The following is a 26,621-nucleotide window of genomic DNA, read 5'->3' on the forward strand; positions in this document are numbered from 1 at the left end:
GCACTGTATTCCAGAAATACAGTGCATTCCGGCCCTTTCACATTGGCGTAGGATAGCACAGCAAAAAGACTTGCTGTGCTGCCCTACGCCAAACTGTTGTAAATATGCATCTAATTTTGCCTTTTTTGATCGGGAAAGAGGGGTTTCTCTTGAAAAGGTCCTTGAACTGGTGCAGTGGACGTCTGCTTGGTAAAAAGAAAACTCATTTAGAAATGCATTGAGTGAAACTGATGTAGAGATCCTGCAACCACAAAACATGACAACACGTTGTATTCTTATACATTTAGAGCCATATTTATGACCCGTTTGCGTCGCTCTTGCACCACACAATGTGGTGCAAGAGCGACGCAAGCCTTAACTCAGATTTTTGAAGCCACACAAAGCTGCTTCGCGTGGCTTTGAATGGCTTCATAAATCTGGAGTAACGCATGAGGCACAAATCACTGTGTTACAGTACTTTGTGCATGGGCATTGCTTGAGTGCTCCCAAGCAACTCCCATGGCTGTGAGTCATTCCCAGATTTACCAAGCCTGGTAAACCTGGGAATGCGCCAAAAAAGATACGCCTCCCTAGGAGAGGCGTAACAAGGAGAAATATCTTTATTTCTTCTTGCTATTCTCTTATACTGCTTAGTAGCAGGGGGAAAATTTAATTATCACAATATGGCAAAGGAACAGTGAAGCTAATAGCTTTTTCAGAGAACAGGGCAGTGTCCTACATAACCAGCACTATGTGAATGCTATGCTGCAGTTGAACTTTAAAGCGGTAGGTTCCGATAAAACCTTAGTAATATGTATTCTTCCCAGAGTAACCAAGTTCTACAAATATCCATATTGACAGGTTTATGATATTTAAATATTGATTTCAGGGTAATAAACCAAAATATGCCACAAACACCGCTACTTCGAGCATATCCCGCTATTTGCAAAGTTTTAGACTTTAAGATTCATGCTCTCGTCACAAGCACAATTCTTTGGAAGGGCGGTTATTTGAAATGTCATGCTTCTTACAGGGAGAGGGAGCCATCAAGTGGCTATCAATGGAATTGTTTCCAAAGTGGACCTCAGAGCGATGTGCCAGGTTTATTAGCCAGTTGCAAGCCATCGGATTTGACAAATCGCAGAATTTCCAATATACTAATCAGATTTCACTATTTTCCGAATTGCAAAATGTGGCTGAAAATGGTCACTGATTCAGTTTTTGAAAGAGTGGTATTTTAGATATCCTTTTCAAATACCAAATTGGGACCCTAGGTATCAATGGTTTGCAACCTTAATTCCAGTTGCAAACCATTGGTAACTCACCGACTCCCCAGTTGGTGTGTTAACTCATTCGCAAAACACCGCCTTTCCCTTTGCGTGTTTGGATGGCAGCTTCAGGGGCAGTGGAGTAACAAACTTATGGGGGCCCTCCTGCAAAGAACCTGGAGGTGCCCCCTCGCCCTCTACCCATTCAGGTGCCTGCCGTCCGTGCACAGTGTACTGTGCTGAAGAGGCCCCCTGAGGCTCGCGTGCCCCCCCTCACCACGGGGGCTGAGGGGGCCACTGTTCAGGGGGAGTGGCAGTTGACAAAGGACCACTGCCTGCTCTCACTGAGGTTTTTCAAAACTGAAAATCTTAAAACAAAAAACAGCGTTATTTCCTTTAGGGCAACCGGACAGTCTTGTGCCTTTAAGGAATATAGGCTGCTTTAAAAAACGTTATCAGCTTGAAATGCAAAGGCATACATGCGGTCTGACGTCCCTTGCATCCACCATCCCTGTCTTTGCTGTCAGTTGAAGAAAGTCGCATTTTCTGTCCTGCCTTATTAGACAGGTTGTTCTGTGACACGCCCTTAATAGCTATTTTATAGGTAGGTTTGCAAAATAATTTATTGGTTGCAAAAATGTCGGTACACGAATTGCCATCGCCTTTTTGTGATTACATAGCAAGATATGCAGTTGTGCACCAACTGGCTTGCGAATGGTAATACAATTTACGATACGACCTGCATACTAATCGATCGCATTACAACTTGTATATTCATAAGTGTTTGGAAAAAAACTGCCTAATGAATATTAATTGGAGAGACTGCAATTTAAAAATAATAGGTGCTGTTTTAAAAAATGTCTGCTTTAAAAAATTGTTCCCAGTTCGGAATTACATCGGAGGGAACAGACAGTGGTCCTCGGAACCACTGACTGCTTCCCGGATTCTGATAACATAATTCCCAAATGGGAAGCTATTCTGCAGGAACAGCCTCTCCTTTCTGTCATAGATTTCACCATCGGAATACTACGCATCTTCTGGAAGCATATAGACCATATACGGCTTATAACCTGATCAGCTTATCAAAATTCATATATAAATGGCAGTTAAATGCAAGTGCTGGTGTTTCATTCATAGATTTCTAGTGCTGTGCAAAACGCCTGACAGATAAGAAAAAGTGAAGAGCATTGATTGGTTAGGTGCCTGTGATACGCAACAATTTTAAGACTTTCTAAATTTACTATCACTTTTAATACCACTCCTTTGATTATTCATCCGGATATCCTCTTTTATACCATGCAAGAGAGAAAAAGAACATGTTTTTAGCTTATCAATTGAGTGACAACACTTCTGGAGATTAAGAACATGCAAGGAAAGCTCTACATGTACAATATAAAGGGATGTAAAATGGCTTCATATAAATTGCACTATGTTAAGAGAGGATTGTTTTCTCCGAGAAACTTATTGCCTACAGCAACACATCACAAGGAAGCTCACACATAAGAAACTATAATCTAAGAATATGTACAGATGTGTTTCTAAATCATGAAACAAAATATAAAATGCATGTTAATGCAAAAGCATACGCTTTGTGAGAAAGCCAGTGATATGCTCACCTGTTCCTTATTTCATATTCAACACATATATGTGTCTCTTTGCTGTTTCTTATTTACCCACGTTCAACTCACATTGATGCCAATAGGGTAGCTGAAATTGATCAAACACCCAAGCACAACCCCCTCTGTTATTTCAATTTTCCCTCTAAGTTCCTTTGAACTTTCAAATTATTGGGTCATATCACAAAGGTATTTATGGGTATGGGAAGTGGTACTCCTGTAGTACTACTTTTTGTACTTGTAAATGCTTTTTTGATTTCACCCAAAGCATCTAAAATGGGAATATTACGATTATACCCTTGTACAATTAGTGCAAGTAGAAAGTACTGTTTCCTCTTTGCACTTTTAATACTTCAAAGTTCTAAGTTTCTTGTCAAGTTCTCAAAGGCACTCATTTACAAGAACTTTGTGAATCAGCCCTAATATGTTTTAGCAACTGAGAGCTGTATTGTTTATCTGATTATGTTTCTGGATTTTTATGCTCATCTTAGTATTATTACTGTCGATGAAAGCAGTTGGATAGTAGGGGGCATATTTATACTCCGTTTGCGCCGGAATTGCGTCGTTTTTTTGTACACAATTCCGACGCAAAACTAACTCCATATTTATACTTAGGCGTTAGACGCGTCTAGCGCCAAAGTCCATGGAGTTTGCGTCATTTTTTAGCGTGGACACCTACTTTGCGTTAATGAGATGCAAGGTAGGCGTTCCCGTCTAAAAAATTGACTCCGAGGCATGTGCGCCCTATTTACACTCCCGGGCAAAATTCACGCCCGGGAGTGGGCGGGTCAAAAAAAATGACGTCCGCACGCTTTTGCGCCATTTTTTAGCGCCTGGAAAAGGCAGGCGTTAAGGGACCTGTGGGCTCTGAAGGAGCCCAGAGGTGCCCTCCCATGCCCCCAGGGACACCCCCTGTCACCCTTGCCCACCCCAGAAGGACGCCCAAGGCTTGAGGGACCCATCCCAGGGACATTAAGGTAAGTTCAGGTAAGTCATTTTTAAAAAAAATTTTTGTGGCATAGGGGGGCCTGATTTGTGCCCCCCTACATGCCACTATGCCCAATGACCATGCCCAGGGGACAGAAGTCCCCTGGGCATGGCCATTGGGCAAGGGGGCATGACTCCTGTCTTTGCTAAGACAGGAGTCATTTCTATGGGGGTTGGGAGTCGTAAAAAATGGCGCAAATCGGGTTGAGGCGAAAAAATTGCCTCAGCCTGACTTGCCCCATTTTTTGGCGCCCAAGCTCCATATCCCCCTACGCCGGCGCTGCCTGGTGTACGTCGTTTTTTTCCACGCACACCAGGCAGCGCCGGCAGCTAACGCCAGCTAACGTCATTGATTAAATACGGCGCCCGCATGGCGCTTCAGAATGGCGTTAGCCGGCGCTAATTTTTTTCACGCAAAACTGCGTTAGCGCAGTTTTGCGTCAAAAAGTATAAATATGGCCCTAGGTATGCCTGCCAAGGGCAGTCATGCCTGATTAAGAATGTATTAAGAAAATACTCTAATACGCTCTTAATATCAAAGATGCATTCTTACATTTTCTCTTGATTGGTATTTAGAACAGCAAACAGAAAACTGCATGACAGTAATGATGGATTGAGGATGGCCTTGGAAAACGGTTCGATGAAGAACAACAAATCACTGGTAAGACTGATTTACATGTTACAGAATATTGAAAGTAGAATACTTTCATTGGAATAACAACGTTGTGATCTGAGAGTAAGTTGTTCCTACGTACTAGGTGAGGACTGTAATTATTCACCAAAATAGGTCTGCTTTAATGGATATGAGGGTCATTACTTAATGTGTGCTAACACCATTTTTGTTTGCATGCCCTATCTATCCAACCCTCACTTGTCTTACTGTACCAGCTTGTTAAGAAACTGTAACTTGTGGCCTAAAGTTACTTTAGTGCAAAAGTAATAGTTTCTTCAGATAAGTATAACTATAACTGTAACTTTTGAATTTCTATGGTTTTGTGTGGTCAAAATGTGTACCTAACTATAACGTCCCTGTAACCTTTGTTTTTTTCAGTGAATTTCAAAGTTTTTTTAATTTGAAGTAATATGTAATTATCAAACGTTAATCCAACCACTGCGAGCCAGGCCAGGACTTGCGATCCAAACCTTGCATGCAGCCAACAACACGCTGTGCATGGCCTTTAGCTGTGCGCAAAGGGGGTTTGGTGTTTGTGGGTGTATTTTTTCCATTGTTGCTAGGATCTGTGACTCCCTCACAAACTTACAGTGGGGTCAGCACTGAGTGCCACGGGCAAGACGTGGATCCGCGGTTCGAGCAAAAGAAGAAATTGGGAAATTTCTTGCCACTGGGGGGCTCCTCAGGGACCCCTCCATCTGTCCTATAGCATCAGAATATCTTCCTTCCCGTGGCTGACAGAGAAACAAAATGGCAGCCACCACTTTTCTCTCAGATTGTGGCCAGCTAGTCAAGGTCCGGCTTCTGCCCCGGGATCTACGGATCCCCCGTGAATGGATTCGCGGAGGATTCGCCTTCCTAGATATTCATATTTGTTTTTTACTTTAATAAGTCAGAAACTAATTACAAAAAGAGATCTTTCTGGACCAAGATCTAGCTTTCTGTCAAATTTGGTATAAATCCATTTAGCGTTTCAGGCTGTAGTCGTGTTAAAAAAATGCAAAATCCACATAGACATTGCACTGGGTAAAACACGTTTTGAGTCCCCTTTTTCTCAGCCCCCTGCTTGATGAATCACCCCAAGCAGCAGCTAAAGTAAGTGGCAAACTAGTTTTGACAATTTTGTAAAGTTCGTCATAAGGCGCCGACGTTATTAGCAAAAATAAAATGCTTTGTCTGTGGGAAAAGTTATTAAAAACTATTACTAACTGCTGGCTATCGGTTTAGGGTGGGTAAGGGTATTTAGGTGGCAATGGTATATTTAGGGTTTAGGGTGGGTAAGGGTATTTTGGTATTATTGGTACTTTTAGGATTTAGGCTGGATAAGGGTATTCGGGTAAAAGTAGTTTAGGTTTTAGGGTAGGTAAGTGTATTTTGGTGGTAAGACTGCTTTTATGGTTTAGGATTGGGTATAGATATCTATATATTGGAGTGGATATATATATATATTAGATATGTTCAATGATGTTATCAAAGATGTTATGAGTGTCATAATTTGTGGGGTAATTAGCAGTGCATGGCGAGGATGTGAGTTTTAGTTACTTTAGGGCACGAGTTATAGTTACTTGAGATAACTCACTATAACAGGTGAATTTCTATGATTTTGTTTGTACATTTAAAATGTGAGCCTAACTATAACGTCCCTGTAACCTTTAGTTTTTTTTACATAAAGTAATTTTCATTACTATACAATAATCCAACCACCGCCGCACAAGGCCTTCATCTGTGGGTGGCGGTGGCTGGCTGCAGGGCCAATCCTGCAGCCAGGCCCTGTGGCCAACCCCCTATTACCACCCAACCTTGTGCCACGCACAGTCTTCAACCATAAGGGGTGGAATTAGCCACAAGGCCTGGCCTGCAGCCAGTCCCTGTGGCCATCCCCCCAAAGCCCCTGAACCTTGAGGGAGAGAGAGAGATTGAGAGAGAGGGACAGCAATTTAGGCTTCATTGAATGATATACTTAGAATGAGATATTTCCAGACAAACTGATAAGAAAAATGTTTTGTCTATTAAAAAGAGAGAGATAGTCTTTCAATATGTAGCTTTATAGTTGAAAAGACACTAAAGCAGGAAATGACCACAGAGTCACCTAGACTAGAACCCTTAACCTTTAGTGTGCATGTCTGAGACCTTAAGTACTGGGGCAGGGGTGACACCCTACTGTGCAGTGTTGAGGCTTAACTATGACATTCAACCCACAGATTTTGAAGGATAAAAGACTTCAATCTTCCATTACTAGGAATGTTTATCAGTCAAAACACTAGACAATAAACATACACACTGCCAAGTGATACTAAGATTTGAACCTTTGAGTGACAGCGCAAGACCTTGACCATTAGGCCAGAAGTGATTCTGCTCTGCTCTGCTTCCAAACATAACTATAACATTCTTACCAAACATCTTGCTAGTCTGACTCTCTGAAGTATAGGGAGACCATTGCAATAACAATATTTCCCTTTATGGGCTGAAAAGGGAGAAATGAAGACAGGACTGCAGGGGCAGCCTGAGGGCCCCGAGGTCTTAGCCGGTTCCCCATTTCCAGCAGGAGCCGGCACTGCTCTAGCAAGCAGGAAGCTGCTTTAAATAGCAGCTCTCTGCTTGTGGGAGCAATGTTTTCATCTATTTCCCTGCACACATATTTGCTTGCAGGGAAGCAGATGAAAATTTCACTTTTTGCAAATGAGAGCTCTTTGACAGCTCTCACTTGCAGAAAGTGAAGTATTTGCTCTGATTTGGCTCAAGCTGTCGAACTCCCGCCAAGTCAGAGCAAACTGCTATGTCCCGGGGGTGGGGCCACCTCAGGACATAGCAGGAATTGGTCCTGGAGGGTAACAGTCCCCAGGGCCATCTATGGCTCCTTGAGGGGGGGGCACATGGCTCCTCTCCAATGTAAAATAACTCCAGGGAGGTGGTGGTCCCTGGGTCTGCAGGGGGGCTGCGCGCCCCCACATTATATTTGATTAAAGCCCCAGGGAAGTGGTGGTCCCCAGGGCTGCGGGGGCTGTGCGGCCCCCTACATTATATTTTATTAAAGCCCCGGGGAGGTGGTGGTCCCTGGTGCTGCGAGGTGCAATATGGGCCCCTCTCATTGTATTTGACTAAAGCCTCAGGGAGGTGGCGGGCTGCGGGGCTGCAGGGGGGCCAGATGGCCCTCCCGTATTGTATTTGACTAAAGCTCCAGGGAGGTGGTGGTCCACTGGGCTGCGAGAGGGGGCACATGCCACCTGCATTGTATTCCACTAAATCCCCAGGGAGGTGGCTGTCCTTGGGGCTGCATGGGGGCTGCGCCCCTTGCATATGGTTTCTAATTGGTCCCGGGGAGGTGGCGTTCCCCAGGGCTGTGCGGGGGCATGCGGACTCCCTGCCTACATTAGTAGAATAGCCCCGGGGAGGTGCTAGTCCCCGGGACAATAAGGTGCCCTAGGAGGGGGGCCCGTGCACCCATCTCCTTAAAATGTTCATACTCCAAGGACCCTGGCCCATCGGGGGCTTCTTCAAAACAAGTGCAGGAGACCGTGCTTGTTTGTCTTTTACAATTTTCCTGCGAATATGCGACGTTGCACAAAATCGCGGCAAATATATATTTTTTTTAAAGTGCTTTGTAGCCCTGGTGGGGTCCAGTTGGGACCCCAGCACCAGAGCTAAGGGGTCAGGGTGATTCTACCCTGGCTCATTTTCTTATTTTTTTACTCTTTTTGTGAGACTCGCCTGAAGCCTAGTCCCAAGATGGCTGCTAACACTGATCCCCTCACACAGGCACAATTCACTTAATTTAGCAGCCATACTGCACATGCCTCTAGTAGCATACAGGGGGCTTCTTCCAAACAAGCCCAGGAGCCCACACTAGTCTTTTTTACTTTTTTCCTACACATTTGTAACGTTGTCGCAAAATTGCAGCAAAGACTTTTTTGGAGGGACTCGTCTGAAGCCGAGTCCCAAGATGGCTGTCAACAATGATCCCCTCTCACAGGCACAATCCATTTAATTTAGCAGCCATACTGAACATGCCTCAGGTAGCACAGTATTACTGCTAAAAAGTGCCTGTCAGAGTGCACATCAGTGCATCCCTGAAGGCAATGAAAAGCCACTCAGAGCAGCAGGGGCAGAATCCCTAGTACTATCCCATGTTCTTATAGGGCTGTGCTTCCAGTCTGGGAAAGGGATTGAGGTGGGGCTTCTCCTTTGCATACCTGCCCTTGCTGCTTCATTTAGCTCTTCAGTGGGAATCATATTGTGCTGGGTCCAGTGCCCAGCACCAGATCCCTGCTCTGCTGCTGCCATGGAGCCTCCAAGTTTCCAGCTAAGTAAGAAAGCTGAGTAAATAAATAATATTTCTCTATGCATGTGTTTGTCATTGATTGAGAGTGAATGGAATTGAGTGAAAGTGTGTGTGTGTTTTTGAGAGTGTCAATGGGAGTGAACGTGAGTTGGAGTCTGAGTTTGAGATGAATAATGAAGGTGAGTAAAACGGTGTGAGTGAATAAATGTGATTGTGTTAGAACGAGTGACTAATTGGAGGTTGTGAGAGGAAGTGGAAGTGAGTCAAGGGTGTAGCTATCCATGGTGCAGCAGATGCAGTTACACCAGGGCCCAGAGTCAGTGAGTGTCTGTAAGTGTGTTAGTGAGAAAGAGAACGAGTGATTATTAGTACTTTTGTGTGAGAAACAGTGAATGATAGTGAGTAAGAGTGAGCATGAGTAAGTGAGAGAATTCGACTTTGAGAGAGAGGGAAAGGAGTAAGTGTAAGAGGCAGCAAGTACGGATTAGGCACATTTTGAAACAAAAAGGGGTGAAGTCTTGCCTGGTATTAGGCCCCAAAGATCACTTTCCACCACTGACTCGAAGTATTTGAAAATAACAAAGTTTATAAGAAAATAATAGCAAAAAGTTATGTTAGTGAGTTCCATCCAAGTTCGAACTGTCACATCTAGTGAAGAAGATATAACCAAACTTTCCATGCAAATCTGAAAATAATACAGGGTGGCTTACGCTGAATATTTTGTGATCATCGTTGCTTGAGCTTCACTCCCGTTTGAAATTAAATATAGCTATTAAGTCGAAACATTTTTGTAAATACAAAATTCTCTGCGCACACTCGTGATCTTTCACAAAAGAAGCAATGCAACCATCTAAAACAATGAAAGGGGCAAGATGGCGGCAGAAATGCTGTGGCCATAAGCAAACACTTGCAGGAAGGATGATAGCATCAGCTGGCCAAACACTCCAGCTACTACAGAGCACCCGGTGCCTTTTTGTGCAATATGTAACGTTGCAGTCAAAAATATTTAACGAACTAGCAAAACTAAAATGAAAACATGTAAAATCACTTTAAAGAATACTTTCACTTTGGAATCAAACACACATACCATTTCAGATAGCGGGCTTGATTTACATTTTTTTTCTTGGAGCGAGATAAGATATTCCACGAATATGTAATATTTAACATTTAATACATAATTTCATATTATTGTCAGGCTTTTTATACCAGATTCACAGTATAGCAGGATAGTCCTTTAGCGCGTTCAGGATATAGTTATACAACTTTTAAAAAATTACTTTTACAATACTGTATGCAGTATATAGTACATCAGGAGTATCTAAAAAGTTCTGCAGGCATCTCTATACTGAACCAATGCAAAATATTTTAATACGTTACAAGATAAAAGGTGGAAATATGGAATATTCTAGGTCGCTGTGCATTTGCAGCGATGCAAAGCGTATTGCGTATTGTACAGGACGGCAGGTACAAATATATAGGCCCGTATTTATACTGTTTTTGCGCCGCATTTGCGTCGTTTTTTGACGCAAAAACGGCGCAAATTTGCAAAATACCATTGTATTTTGTAGGTTAAGCGGCGCAAATGCGGCGCTAAAAAAGTATAAATACGGACCATAATGCATCAGGAATCACCAAATGGGCACCAGTGCAAAACCTATTTATCGACGCTGAGCGCCGATGACATGGTCTAAGCATCTCTATATAAGCATCAGTGCAAGACATGCTTGTCCCTCACTACTAGTCACCTGGTATACTTTGATATGTGAGATACGTCCTATGCACACATATCGGAATTATACGTTTTACAATAGAAAGTGCCCCATCCAATACATTTCGACAGGTAAAACCTGCCACTATTTATCCAGGAGAAGGGTTGGTAAATACCAGGACATGTGAAATTTGGTGTGGTATGCGCCTAATCTCTATGTTATGCCCCATTTTGGAGGCTAACACGTGATGCTTATAACATCTGATCAATAATGTGCGCCGAAGCATGACAATTTATCAGGTGTAGAGCACTCTTAATCAGAGCCATAATACATTATGGAAGGGCTGTGGACGTTTCAAGTTTTGTTGCACTGCAGGTTTATATGAGTTCGTTACACATGGTTTGTGGCAATAAAGAATTGACAATAATCATCAGAAATCACACGGGAAATGTGAAATTATACGCAAATTATGACTCATTATAACTATGTTTGTGTATTCCAGCATGTAGGCAATGGTTCTCCAGGGAATACCATCTCCAGAAACAGTCCCAGGTTCAATGAAAGCCAGAATCTTCAAATTCCACTGTATGAGGGGTACGATGTTTTTGGTATTTATTACTTTTTCTGAGTATTTGTAGTTCTCAAGAAATCATTTACTCCATCAAAATCTGCTAAAGTTTTCCTTCAGTCAAAATACAATAATTAGATCTAAATAAGACGAACCAAGTTCTGTAATTTATTATACATCACCTGCGTATGCTAATTATGGTTGTTTTTTGTGTGCTTTATCAACGGCCTCATTTAAAGCAGGTCAGTAATGTCCTGTTGGTATTCTTCTGCTTCCCCCTCACCCCATTTCGAAAGGTAGAAAGTACGACCAACTCAATGATGAAAATGGCTAGAAACATCCATGTCCTATGGAAATCCTTCGTCATGTCCCTAATGTGCATCGAGAAAAATCACGGAAAGTTGGGGACATTTCAACAGTTGGTACTGGGAACTGGGGCAATGAGCTTAATAGACATAGTTCAGTGACAGGGTCATGAAGTGGTACAACAACCATGGAGCTTTTTATCTCAGAGATAGGGAAAAGGCCATACCCCAATGTTAGAATGGTTTAAATGCCCCAAACCTCCTTCTTCCGTTGAGGTGGATGTGTTTCCGCCTCCCAGAAGGAGCATAAAAAGAGCCGGCTCCCTTGTTCCTCACTTCTCTTCTGCATTTACCTAACTGAGTCAGGGTTGAATAAATTGGCCTAACTGGCAGTGACGCGTTTTTGCAGTACTAGCTCCTGCTTTTTGCATTGTTCGGTGCAATTGGTCTAAGGAGATATTTGTTGACTGATCGCTATATACAGCAGGTAATGATGACTAATTGCATCTATATCAATAATGACACAACTCACATCCTCAGCCCCCAATATCCTTTTCCATGATGGCTTCATTTAGACCTCTTCTCATTTTCCGAAGAAAATGTCCGTGAAGTAACATCTGACATTCACATGAAAGTTTGTATCAAATGCACTACTCCCAGCACTAATTACATGAACTGTAAAAAATGCAATACAGGGTTATCTTTCGGGCCTTTCATTGGATTGTTAACATAGAACAGAAGATGTAATAATCATGAATGTAATCACTCAAGGACATTCTTTAATTTCAATTTGCGTTCTTTCAGCCGATCCCCACGTTCGTCGTACATGGATGAGGATTATGATTCTTTGGCAATATGTGACCCTATGCAAAGGATGAACTATGAGGTGGACAGCCTGCCTGAGAGCTGCATTGACAGTGGCTTATCCACCCTGAGAGACTCAAATGAGTATGACTCGGAAGCAGAGTACAAGCCACCAAGGAATCATCGAAGATCACAGTTTAGGAACGAGAGCTTTGGAGGCGATGCATCTGACACAGATGTAAGTTCCATGACCTTTATAAATTCATTTCAAATATTACATTTGAGGAAAGAGTTTGAAGAACTGAATACAGTGAAATAAAATGTGTGCATGTCCCTCTCTAATGTTGGTGAAAGGGTTTGTCTCCATCATATTTAGAAACACATAGATATTGATCATAGTTGACAATAGTAAAGACTTTTCTCAAAATCTGCTGTGCCAGTATCTCTTCCCCCGCCCGCTAGTCCTTCAACGTACTAGCAGGCAACCTCTGTGCTGGAGCTTGGAGGGTGGCATTAGACTGCCACTACTAGGGACTCTTTGGTGCTAATGATGTTGCCTACCTAGAAAAGCTACGGATTCCCCTCTCTCTATTCCATGCTGTACACTATATAAGTGTACACATATTCAAGCACACACAAAGCCACACATGGCATACACAAACACTGTCTCACAGCTATACACCCACAGATATGCGTGTGCACACATTCTATATATCTCATACACACACTCACATTCCCTATTTCTCTTTAACATACATAAACATGCAAATATTCCTCCATCAGGACCACCTCAACACTGCTCCAATTTAGGAAAGCTGAAGATTCACATGCTTAAGGAACACTGCATTACAGTGCATTAACTGTCCACAAACAAGCTATCTCTCCTATCACTAGTTGAGGTTGTGCATGTCTTTGGTCCTATACAGTCGTCCATTGGTTTTTGGCTAGATTTGTGCTATAGAAATACAATACACACATACACACAAAAAATATATTAAAGCCATGTTAATGTTACAAAGAGCTACTTATAAGAAGTCACAACTATGCATGTCAAGTTCTGTGAAGAAGGCAACAGGACTTGCCACATTTGTATCCAGGACCTAGAACAGCATACCCATTACCACCAGGATCGACCCAGTCCCCTTCAGTTTAGGAAAACAATGAAGACATGTTAGAAATGGGGTCTTTGGTTGACAGTCAGGTTACCCCCTGTTCAAGCAAGGACCCTCACTCTAGTCAGGGTAAAAGAGAATCACCTTCAGCTAACCCCTGCTTACCCCCTTGGTAGCATGGCAGAGAAGTAGGCTTAACTTCAGAGTGCTAGGTGTAAAGTATTTATACCAACCCACACAGTAACTTAATGAAAACACTCCAAAATGATACAACACAGGTTTAGAAAAATAGAACATATTTATCTAAACAAAACAAGACCAAAACGACAAAAATCCACCATACACAAGTCAAGTTATGAATTTCTAAAGATTAAATAAAAAAATAGTGCTTAGAAACACAAAATGCTTCGATGAGGTGTTAACATGGCGTCGTGATGGAGTCGTTCCCAACAATCCGACACCAATGGCGCCGGCCACGAAGTCACGTAGACCCCCAGGTACAGTACCTTTGGTGAATAGTGAAAACAAGCTGATGCGCGAAGTTGGGGATCACGGCGTTCGTGTGACACTTTGAATCCGTGCCCTTCTAGTGGCTTCGGTCACGATGTGGTGCGGCCACTTCCACGGAGTCGCAGACTTCGGCAGGGCTGCAGCAGTATCGGGCCTGCGAAGGTTGTCGCATTCCAGCGAAGATCACGGAGTCAGTTGCAGGCGGTGTTACCGGATTCAGCAGCGGCATCGGTCCGGAGTCGTCCGAAGTAGATTTCCTTGAATTTTCACCAGCTTTTCCTTTCAAGGGCCCAGGGACTGGATAGGGCACCACTTGTCAGGGCAGGAGTCTCAGCAGAGAGTCCAGGTGCTGGTAAGGGAAGTCTTTGATGGCCCTGAGACTTCAGATCTGGGGGCAAGCTCAGTCCAAGCCCTTGGAGAGTCCTTCTTAAGCAGGAATATGCCACAAAGTCCAGTCTTTGTCCCCTTGCACAGGTAGAATCAACAACTGCAGGATAGCTCCACAAAGCACAGTCACAGACAGGGCAGCACTTCTCAGCTCTTGAGCCCTTCTCCAGGCAGAGGTTTGTCTTGATTTCCAGAAGTGATCTAAAGTCTGTGGTTTTGGGTGCCCTTCTTATACCCAATTTCTCCTTTGAAGTAAGCCTACTTCAAAGCAAAGTCTCTCTTGAATGTGAAATCCCATCTTGCTCAGGCCAGGACCCAGACTCTCACCAGGGGGTTGGAGACTGCATTCTGTGAGGACAGCCACAGCCCTTTCAGGTGTACGTGACCACTCCTCACTTCCCCTCTAGCACAGATGGCTCATCAAGACATGCAGACTACACCCCAGCTCCGTTTGTGTCACTGTCTAGTGTGAGGTGCAACTAGCCCAACTGTCAAACTGACCCAGACAGGGAATCCACAAACATGCAAGTCACAGAAATGGTAAAGGTAAAAAAAAGCTCACTTTCTAAAAGTGGCATTTTCAAACACACAATCTTAAAATCAACTTTACTAAAATATGTATTTTTAAATTGTGAGCTCAGAGACCCCAAACTCCACATTTCCATCTGCTCCCAAAGGGAATCTACACTTTAATCATATTTAAAGGTAGCCCTCATTTTAACCTATGAGAGGGACAGGCTTTGCAACAGTGAAAAACGAAGTAAGCAATTTTTCTCTTTCAGGACATATAAAGCACATTACTATGGGGGTCATTCTGACCCTGGCGGTAATTACCGCCATGGCGGAGGTCGGCGGTAGCACCGGTAACAGGCTGGCGGTGCACCGTTGGGCATTCTGACCGCGGCGGTTCAGCCGCGGCCAGAAACGGAAAGTCGGCGGTGTACCGCCGACTTCCTGCTGCCCTTGAGAATCCTCCATGGCGGCGGAGCGCGCTCCGCCGCCATGGGGATTCTGACACCCCCTACCGCCATCCTGTTCCTGGCGGGTCTCCCGGCAGGAACAGGATGGCGGTAGGGGGTGCCGTGGGGCCCCTGGGGGCCCCTGCAGTGCCCATGCCAATGGCATGGGCACTGCAGGGGCCCCCGTAAGAGGGCCCCACGAAGAATTTCAGTGTCTGCTTTGCAGACACTGAAATTCGCGACGGGTGCAACTGCACCCGTCGCACCTTCCCACTCCGCCGGCTCCATTCTGAGCCGGCGTCCTCGTGGGAAGGGTGTTTCCCGCTGGGCTGGCGGGCAGACTTTCGGCGGTCGCCCGCCAGCCCAGTGGGAAAGCCAGAATGACCGCCGCGGTCTTTTGACCGCGGAGCGGTCTTTCGGCGGGAACTGCTTGGCGGGCGGCGACTGCCGTCCGCCGCAGTCAGAATCACCCCCTATATGTCCTACCTTAACCATACACTGCACCCTGCCTTTGGGGCTACCTAAGGCCTACCTTAGGGGTGTCTGACATACAAGAAAACGGAAGGTTTAGGCCTGGCAAGTGGGTACACTTGCCAAGTTGAATTTACAGTTAAAACTGCACACACAGACACTGCAGTGACAGGTCTGAGACATGATTACAGACCTACTTATGTGGGTGGCACCACCAGTGCTGCAGGCCCACTAGTAGCATTTGATTTACAGGCCCTGGTACCTCTAGTACACTTTACTAGGGACTTACTAGTAAATCAAATATGCCAATCATGGATAAACCAATCAACAATACAATTTACACAGAGAGCAAATTCACTTTAGCACTGGTTAGCAGTGGTAAAGTGCTCAGAGTTTGAAAAGGCAATAGCAACAGGTCAGAAAAAATAGGAGGCAGGAGGCAAAAAGATTGGGAATGACCCTGCATAAGTCCAACCAGAAACATTTCACAATGCATTAACAGTCAACTGCTGCTCCCAGAAGCCGTTAAACTGTCTGAGAACCTGTTGACTGTGTCTTTGACTTTGACTCTGGACAGTTCTTCATTGCCTTTACAGTAGGTACCACATACATATCCTTCCACAGTCTCCTATTTTTCCGCTTTGTAGCCTTATTTTTCCCATCTCAGCCTGCTTTTCCATTGTATATTTTCTACCCTACCTCTTCATGTTAAAAATCCTTCTCTGGTAAAACTCCAAGTAATTGTAACCCTCTTCATTTTAGGATGTATGCGCACTATAAGATGCATATTAATTGTCTACACCCCAGCTACTTCTTCTGTCACTGGTAGACTTTTTGCTTGGACTTAACCCTGTACAATGCTGAGTCCTACATTTATGCCAATACAGAATCATTAAATCCTGTAGAATATGCGTTGTGGCAAATCCTGGTGAGGGCAGTAAGGAGTACAGCCCAACAGACAGTAGAGGTGCTTTTATTCCATTGTATTTCACATTAACAGTGTTAGGTGGCTTCTTCGATGTGCTGTGGGGTGGGATGAAATTTGCCTTTAAAAAGGAAAGCAGAACTTGGTTGACTCGAGATTGATAAAAGGTAGCTATGGAAAATTGACATAGACCAAAAATGAATCCAGCTATAATTCAGTCCATACACCCACCAGAACAAGGGAGCTTTCTTGTCTTTTCAGAATTTCACATAGAGTGGCAGTGAGGCAGTGGAAGTGTATTGCAAAGGAACCTGTCTTGTTCGTGCAGAGTTCTGCACCCTACATTCTTCTATCATATTGAACAAATGGTTTGCACTGGCAACCTCTGTCTCCTAACCCGACAAATGTATCAACTAAGCACGGCCTTGAGAATTAGGTAGTGTATTAAATTTCAACCCTTCACTTGATTGAGATACAGAGATGTGACAGAGAGGAAGTGGTTACATATAACAAGGGATATCACTCAAGAGCCTTGCATTCTTACATCAGAAGCAAGAAATGTAATTCTGGTTTATCAGCAATTTGATATATGACTTCATCACTAAGCTACATAAGTTGTATCATAGTCTCACAAAACATTAATAAGAGTTGAGCAAGGGAAGCACTTTATTCATATATACATAACTGCAAAGTCACTAAAATAGGTGCTCAAAAGGTAATTAAACAATGAGCAAGTGGCAAAGTGAGCAGAGTGTGTCTACAGGCGAAGAATAGCCCACTCAGAACTCATAAAATAAAGGGGCTAATCAAAGGCAAACAATTCCCAATGAAATTTATGTGCACCAGAAAGGGCTGTCTCAGAACCTGATTGTATGAGAGTCAACAATTTTTTGACCATATCAGGAGTAAAAGGTTATCACCAGATCTGAGAAGGATGTGGAATGGAAATAGAACAACTAAGCTGGCCAAAGCCACATAATTAGTGGAAGCCAATGGACAACTTACTTTTTGGTCAATCACCCCAGAGAGAATCATTCAATAGCTAAGAAGAGAAAGGACAAATTAATATTATTAGTAGGCATGGGATGAAATTGTGATTGAAGGTGGTGACGTGAGTCTTCTGGGGAGCAGACCTACTTACTGGTATTAGGTATGAGAAGAAGTCATTTGAGGAAATTCATAGAAAAGGTCAAAATTTAGGTATTTGAAGTAGGCCTGGGATTTGACTTCAGACACAGATAACTGAAAAAGGTAGGAAAAAAGCATTTAATGTAAACTAAACCCATGACTGGAGTGATAACTTGCATCACCTGTGCACCACATATTACTTACAGGGAAGAAGTAGTAGATGTGGTGCCTACTGAATTCAAATATAAGTACACTAGTAGGAGGTTAGGGGGGATCACAACTAACTGCCTGGAGATCCATTTCAATGTGCTTACCTAGTTAGTGAAGCTAGTGATATGTTCCACTGTTGAAGTGGTGCACAAGGAAGATGATTAATAATGCAGCATAATGAGTTGCCATCTCGATGCACAGATGGGGCAAGTCTCCATGGACAACACTACATGGCATCTTCCTAATATGATTGCTTACATTAGGAGGCAGCAGGATGCAACTACACAATCTCGTCTTGAAAAGAGAGGTTAACGAAGAATCCGTACAAGCAAGTGGTTTGCTCATGAGTAGAAGAACAAAAGGGGAGAACACTGGCCACACGGGTGATTCTTAATGAAGACATGCTCAATAGTGGAGGAGAAAGGACGTTTAAGGAGGCATTATGCAATGGAGAACTATTCTCAGAACTATAAGGTCATGAGTCAAACAAAAAACAACTAAGCAATAAAAGATTATATAGAATATAGGTGTATGAGAGAGCAAATCAGTTTGCTTCACTGTAATGGTATCACACTGTATTGGCATCATGGAATATTTAGTTTTGTGCTTGGTGGTGCTTGATCATCAACTTGAATGAAAGAACACTGTAGTAACGGCTGCAATATTTAATACAAGTGATCACCATGGCAATATATTGAGGCAGATCATACATTTTTTGTATATTGTTAACCTCAAATTTATGGACAAATCATTATTAATCACTATCACCAGTTTTAGATCTTTTGAGTGGGGTTTAGGGGGAGTGCAAAGGTGTCATGGAAGAAGGATAGACAAAAGGATTTATTTCTAGAGGCTTTCATTAACTGAGGTTCTAGAAACATATTGGCATTGAAAGTAACTCCCAGGTCATGGACCTTTTTTATTCGGGCTTTTGGGACACACATAAGTGTGGTATTTGAACAGAAGTCAGCAGCAGCAACAAGACTTCCATATTTTACTTTTATATTTTATACATTGGGAGAGAACCAATTGTTCTGCATTCATTTTTGAAGTGCATAAGGTAGTCAACAACTCGCCAACCACATCCAAGCTCTCTGGATAATTTCATGCATATCTGCGTATCACCAAAATAAATATGAGTGCCAGCAAAGATGTCCAATATGACTTCCAAGTAAATGTTGAAAAGTAGCAGCGCCAGAACCCATCCTTCAGGGACTCTAAAGGTGTGAATAAGCAGGGAGAGTTGCCATTTTGTATTGGTGACACATGATTAAAAAATGATGTGCCTCATTCAGGGGCAGTTACTACAACTTCACCATTTGATTGCAATTGGATTTTGTGATTGGCGATGTCACATTTTACCAAAGCATCAAAGAGAGTTTGTGGCTAAGCCTGCCCTTTGTCACACAAGGTGAATAATAATTCCCTTGTTTTCATGAAGGTGGTCTAGGTTCTGTTCTATGGGCAGACTAGTGACTTAAGGCCACTGAAGAGGTTGTTCTGTGCTAAGTAAGTGGTGAATTTTACCATTAGCACCACTTCAAGTATCAGTAATGCAGAAGAGGGCAGAGCTTAGCCTTTGACTGGTTTCTTTTTTGGTAAATTACAGAATAAAATCTTGACATTACATAGAAAATAGACGAGGAGGGATAAAACACCTTCCAAAACATATTTGAAAGAATGTTGACATCACTGTTTCAACTGCCCTAATGTTAATTTAATATATATATATATATATATATATATATATATATATATATATATATATATATATATGAAGGATAATTTATGGTTGAATTAAAAAAATAAACAGGAGTGTCTATACACTACTATGATGTAGAACCCACTAATATATGGGGCTCTTACCTGGACGTTGTAGAATGATTTCATTTGTACTTCCTTTAGATTTTTAGTGACTGTTAAGACAATTAAAACAGCACCTTGAACTATAGTACATTGCTCCATTCTGTATCAATGAGGGGACCAGAATTAAGATCCATTGATATTTTTCCTTTATTGTCATCTTCATTTCAGCTGTGCTGTAAATCTTTTCTAGTACATTCTGGTATCAGGATGGTCAGACTTTACAAATTTACCCTCATTGTATGTTTCTTATTTAATTTTTCTTTGCCAATCTATCACACACAAAGACTGCAGGCAGAGAGAAGCTTTAATGAAATAGTTATGATAGACACACTGATAATGCTGAATTTTGGCTGTACCAACATTCGCCACAGAAGTATCATGATAGTGTATTCGACAATACATATATTATGTGTTTTAATGTTACTAATGTAAAGTGAAGGACCTAAATCATATTGTTAAAGGTATAGTCACTGTAGGGAATTATGAGTTTATACCCATGTGTGTTCTAATCTGTGATTTTGACATGCTAAATTATTATTATATCTATGCACATCTATATTCATGTATTTTTGCCAATGGTGTTATGATGTAATCACATAACATTTGTTTCATTTATGAATCATATGTTTGTTACAATTGCAAAATGCACTTATAATCATGTGTTTAAAATTTGCAAATTTGCATTAATGTCATGCTGAGTTGGCATGACTGAGGGTCTGAAATGTTTAATTTCTAGTGTTAACCTTCAATGTATAGTTTTGCTTGCTTTGTAATATTCTTTCTTTTCTGTGAGTCTACAGTTAATGAAAGGCATGTTTTGTGTGAAAATGGGATATGGAGCATACTTTGGAAAGTACAAAATTGGTGCTAGCGAACAGAGAAGAAAGAACTCCTGTTTGTGTACCCAGTAGGGAGACACATTCAAGGTCATCCTGATGTCCAAATTGCGGGATGTGAGGTTTGATTTGAATTGCCAGATTCAACCGTGCAAAGATGTTGAAATACTACTGGTCTGGATGACATGGACTTTTTGAAGGTTCTGTGGGACTTAATTGAACTACACTTAGTTAGAAGAGGACATATTCCCTTTAGCAAGAGCTGATCTCTTAGTGACTTGGTGGAGTAAAAACCTCTCTATTCTTATTCCATTGTGTGGCTTCAAACTATACATCATCTCTCTATCAGAACTTCTATAGAGGTTTCTGTACGTTGATATTTTCTGTTATTCTTATTAATGCCCATGTTTCCCAAGAATCAACTAAGATTTCTTACAGTTTACTTCAGGGCACTAGGTTAACTTAGATTTTCCAGTGAATAATGAAGAGGACCACAACTTATTTACTGGTCACCGAATCCTATTTCTCATTGTTTGTATTGCTTCTACCAAAAGTATTGTAAGCCTTATGCTTGTAAGATTTAATTTTTTGATGCTTTATTTCACCTTTGGTGATTCTTTACTCAAACAGCATGTTCTTGAGATTCATTTATATCGGTTTTCGCTCTGAATTTACAGCACACTTTTGACCTTTATACTTTGCCTCCTGTATTTAATATATAACCAAAGAGGTTACACTGTTAATTGATTTGAATTGTAGACTTCAACTACACTTACCACTCGGGTCTCCTAAAAAGGTCAATCAGAAGAAGAGAAGCTAGAATATGGGCCTGAGGTCTTCTGATGGTAGCAGAGTGATGGTGGTAAGGATCCCACAGTAAGAGAACATAGAACCCTATTCAACATTAGTTAGTCCCCAGAGCCCAGTCCCTAGGTTCCATGTCCAGAATTTGAAGGATTATCAGAGTTCCGGAGATTCGAGAGATAGTTGTGGCAGCAGTGGAGAAGTGAGTATAAATAGGGTTGTAAATTGCAGTGGCTCATGCATAGTTTGCGGTGTTTTGTTGAGTTCGGATGGTGTTTTGCAGAGATGTTTTGAATGTTGTGTGAGTGTGATGTTTGGTAAAAGAAGTTGAGTTGTTATTGGGTCCAATGTGACCTAAGATCCTGGGTTAGTATTAAAATTGTAAAAGACACTATGTTGTAATTGTCTGCTAAGTTTGGTGGTAGTTGTTGTGAGACATCGTGGGTAGCACAATTGAGATAGGTACATTTCTTTGTGTGAATGTGAGATGCGGTTAGAATATCGGATCTTAATGAGATGTAAGAACCTGTACCAATCCGAATGATACCCTACAGGTTGAGGTTTTGTTTGAAGTGAGACTGGATACTATAATTTCTCTGTTGGAGCAGATAAAAGTTTGCATTGCATTTTGTTATACATGTTTGATGTTGAGAAGAGTGTGGGTATGCAGATTTCGAAGGAGGGTAAACCATTGCACGGAGCAAGATTGACGTCACAGTGTGTCTCGCTGGTATTAGTTAGTTGGTATAGTGCAATGGTATTGGTTGTGTACATCACTGAGGGCCATGCTGAAATTGGCTGTTGTTGGTGAATAAAAACTGTGAATGGAAAAGTATTTCTTGGTCTGGAACAAAATTCTGATTGTGATTATTGATATTTGGTAGAAACATGAATTGTTTCAAGGCAATACAAGACGTGTTTAGAGGAGATGTCCTTGTACCTAGCAGAAGCGGAGAAGAGGACCCTCCCGAAGATACCCCAGGTCATTACATGGCTATAAATGTAAAGCTCTATAGATGTATTTGGCTTAGTCAATGGCACAAGATCACAGAAAAGGAAAGTCCATTGAGGTTTCCACGTTATGGCATATTTAATATGAGAATTATTGAAAACGTGAGGAGGGTGTAATATGAGATTAAGCCACCTCCTAGACCTGTACAGTATGAGGTATGAGATACTGAACAGGTTGCCCATGCTAGCTGGAAAGGGAAATATGAGGGAAGAGCTCAAAAAGGCAGTATGTACTTATGCAAATGCTAAATGGGGTGCTGAGCAAAAGAAGTGGAGAACTGATATGATAGAGGGAGTTTTATTTACACAGCCTAAACAAGCAAAGCATTCAAGGAAGGTAAGGAAAGGAAAAGGATAAGAAAACCAAAGATGGAAAGCAAAACGATGCAAATGATATGAGTCAGGTCAGCAATAGTGATTCTGACGGTGGGATCCTGGACAAATTATTGTCAAAACGTCCACCTCTGTAAAATGAGAAATGGAGGAGATGATAGTACAATCGATGGTGGGAAAATTGAATTAGCTGCTGCCCAATAAATGTGAATCCTGGTCCAGTGCGATTTGCTCAGGTGAGTGTAATTTGTGAACCAATGGGAGAATATTCAGGAGTTTGTCCCCCTGTTAACACTATTGCTCCAAACACTGTTGATGCACTTACTGTTTCAGTTAATATTGGTCCTGTAGTCCGATGTATGAACCTGATTTTGTAGGAACGACAACTTATAATTTGGCTGTCCCTAGTGCAGCAAGTGCTTCAGGTAATGCTGCATCAATTCTCTATTCCAGAAGACTTTTTCCTCTAATCCCTACACACACAAGTTCTCCATGTGCGTTGAGCGGTGATTCAACTTTGGATCTTTCATAGTGTAGTTCCATAGGTACTTATTAGAAAATACCAACTTCTGGTACACCCATATGGGAGCCACCTTTAAGTTCTAGTGATGGTACCCATTGAAGAGGGAATATTCCAAGGGTTCCTGCAGTGTCAAGAAGTGTCTGTGCCAAAGAGATAGACGAGTGGGTGAAGGCTTTCAATACTAACACTCCTTCAAGTCATAGCAGAAGTTCTGAGTTGATTCAGGGAGCGATTCAGTCACCTGGGAGAGAGAAGTTTGTGGGTGTGGCTAAACTGAAGTTAGAATTGGATAAGGTGATTGGTAGGAATCTTGAAATGACTCGTTTAGACCAAGAAAATGAGCTTGTGTTCATGTGTAAGGATGTGAGCAGACATGCAGGAGAAGTTTATGACAAATTATCAGAGCTGGCTCAAATATATGAGATAGATTTGAATAAGACCAAAGCACTGCAGAGGAGTTATCGTGTATGCTTTAGTAAGGAAGATATTGTGTGTGTGAGAACTGCAGGGATGGAAATTCACATTGAAGAGCTGATTCAGAATATTTGAAAGTGGAATGAGTTACATAAATGGGAAAGTCAGTGGGTGAAGAAAAAAAAGAACCAAAGAAGCAGACAGGTGAACCACCTCCTCCTGTGACAGGAGTGCAGCAAATTTTCCATTGATAGAAGTGTCTGGTGCTGGTTATTTTCATGTACCTTGGAGTAGAAGTGATCTTCCATCATTCCCCAGTGATTTTCCAAAGCTGGGGGAAAAGCCAGTGGAGTGGTACAAACAAGTTGAGAGATTTGAGAAGATTTCACAAGTTCTGCGGGGTGATTTGAACACGTTGTTTGACATTGTGGTTCCGAGTGACTTTTTGGGGGAATGCAAAGCAACTGTTGAATGGCCTGAGTCAGAACTGCAGAGGAGCTTAGTAATGAAAGACCCTTCTCCACTGGTGATGAAAAGGTATCAACATTCTTGAAGTCAAAGATGTCACCCAAAGATATTGATAGGACTAAATTTGACAGAACGACTCAAGAACCTAAAGAATAGATTCATGCTTTTCATGGCATGCTCTTGCAGTGTAGAGGAATCAAGACGCTTGAGCCTAAGGATATGGGACATTTTGTGTTGAGGTTTGTGATAGGATTGAGACCTGAAATTAGCATGATGATTCGACAGCTTTTGATTTGTTGGCAGAGTAGATCAGTTGATGTAATTTTGAGGTATGCAAAGTAATTTAGTGATGGAATGGATATGAAACAGAAGACGCTGAAAGAGTAGTTAATTGGTGCCCAGATGAAGGCTACTCAGAGGAGTGGGTGGGAATGGATATAGGCTGTTTGAAGAAGACAACACCTTGTCATTACTGTATAAATTTGGGCATTGGAAGCAGGAATGTCATCTTAATCCAGCCAATCAGCTTCAGAATTCAGGTTTGTGCAACCCCAGAATAACAACTCCACACAGATGCAAAATGTTCAGAGACAGAAAGAGCACAATTTCAATATACCACAAGCTCCAGTGATACAGGTTCCAAAACCCTGATGCCACAACAAAACGCAAATGATCCCAGATTGAATGCAAATTAAGTTTCAAAAATGCATATGAATGTGTTTCAGGATAATGATCCTTTCCAGCAGTTCTCTATTGTTGAGGCATTTGAGAATTATGGCTTTGATCAGTCGGCCTGATGGTGCCTGAGTGGGGAAAAAGATTGTGTACTTAGCCCAGTCTTGAAGATAGAGCAGAGTGGTCCATTCATAGATGATAAAGTGAATGGCCAATCTGTGTCATTTTTAGTTCACACTGGTGCTACCTATTCTACTCTGAGAATAGTAAAAGTCCCAAACATAGGCGGTCATTATGAACATGGCGGGAAACACCGCTGACCACCATGGTGGCGGTGAACAGAATCCCGCCATTGGCGGTGAATGGAAACTCACCATATAATGAATGAATATTCCAACCCCGCCAAAAATCCCCGCCATGACCCTGTTGGCGGGAATCCCGGACCTCCCCACCCCGCCACCGCCAAGCACACCCACATCCCGCCCTCCAAATAATGATGCACAAATCACCTTGGCAGACAGTGGAGGTCGGACAACCATTGGCGGCCTGGCCCGCCACGGGTGGCAAGTAGACTCAACAGTAAGAAGTGCACACATTGGATAGGCGTATGACCCACACACCTGACACACATCCAGAACCCCATAAAACACCCCCAGACACACCCCACAATCCTTTGCAACAAAACCAGGCCAAGAAGTCGGAGAGCACCAGAGGCAGACAGCAAAAGCCATCATACAGGAGACGCACACTGACCCATACATGAGCACCCTCACCTCGTTCCCAGCCCCGACACCAATCACCTCACTCACCATGTCACCCCCTAAACATCCACGCTTCACTGAAAGGGAGTTAAGGACCATGGTGGATGAGATCCTGAAGGTGGAGCCACAAATATTCGGGCCGAGGTGCAACATACACCCATCTCAAGGAAGATGGAGCTGTGGCAGACCATTGTGAACAGGGTCAATGCAGTGGGACACCATCCACGCACCAGGGACGACATCCGGAAGAGATGGAACGACCTGTGGAGGAAGGTCAGGGGCATGGCATCAAGGCACCACATCGCAGTGCAGAAGACTGGGGGAGGACTGCCACCAACACCACCAGAATACACAGACTTGGAGGAAAAGGTACTGGCCATCCTGCACCCTGAGGGACTCACTGGACTCACTTGAAGAATGGACTTGGATAAGTCATCAACATGTACCCCAAATACACCATACCTGTAATGAATGCAACACCCCACCCACACCCACCAGGACCAACACCCCACCCAGACATCAGCCACTAAATCTAGCCCCCGCATGACCACAAACCCACTAACAGGCCCACATCTCTCCCCCTGTGCACAGTCACCTACCCCTGCACGTACCCACAATGGAACGACACCCCCCACCACAATGCAACCCCACACTGGCGCTAAATGCAATGTCAACCTCACAAAGGCACCCTGGAAGGCCACTGAAAATACCAACAGCACAAAATAGCCTAGTCCTGTTCACCTCAAACATTCCTGCAGCTGTAACAGACATGTTTATGTCCCCCAACAGGCACCACCACCCATGCACCCCTAACGGACGGGACAAGGAGTTCCAGTGTCCCCCTGGGAGACAGAGGCACCTCACAGGACACTGGTGAAGGATCCCTAGACAGCGATGACAGTCCTGGACTCTCACCATGCAGCAGCCCCACCCAGGAAACCACTGTCACCCCTACCACCCAGTCAGCACCAGCAGCCCAGGGCAGGTGTCCCCACACCAGTGTATCCAGGCCACAGACTGGTGGAACACAGGTACAGAGG

General features: G+C 42.9%; 1 protein-coding gene across 1 annotated transcript in view; it reads left to right on the plus strand.

Moving 5' to 3' along the window:
* RASEF (RAS and EF-hand domain containing) overlaps positions 1–26,621 on the plus strand; it is a 352,465-nt gene that overhangs the window by 263,011 nt on the left and 62,833 nt on the right. The window contains exons 8-10 of the mRNA XM_069229982.1: positions 4,427–4,511; positions 11,014–11,105; positions 12,189–12,426. Of these exons, the coding sequence (XP_069086083.1) occupies positions 4,427–4,511; positions 11,014–11,105; positions 12,189–12,426 (415 nt within the window). The remainder of the gene's footprint in view (positions 1–4,426; positions 4,512–11,013; positions 11,106–12,188; positions 12,427–26,621) is intronic.

This window comes from Pleurodeles waltl, chromosome 1_1 (assembly GCF_031143425.1).
Source record: "Pleurodeles waltl isolate 20211129_DDA chromosome 1_1, aPleWal1.hap1.20221129, whole genome shotgun sequence".
In the NCBI taxonomy this organism is placed as follows: domain Eukaryota; kingdom Metazoa; phylum Chordata; class Amphibia; order Caudata; family Salamandridae; genus Pleurodeles; species Pleurodeles waltl.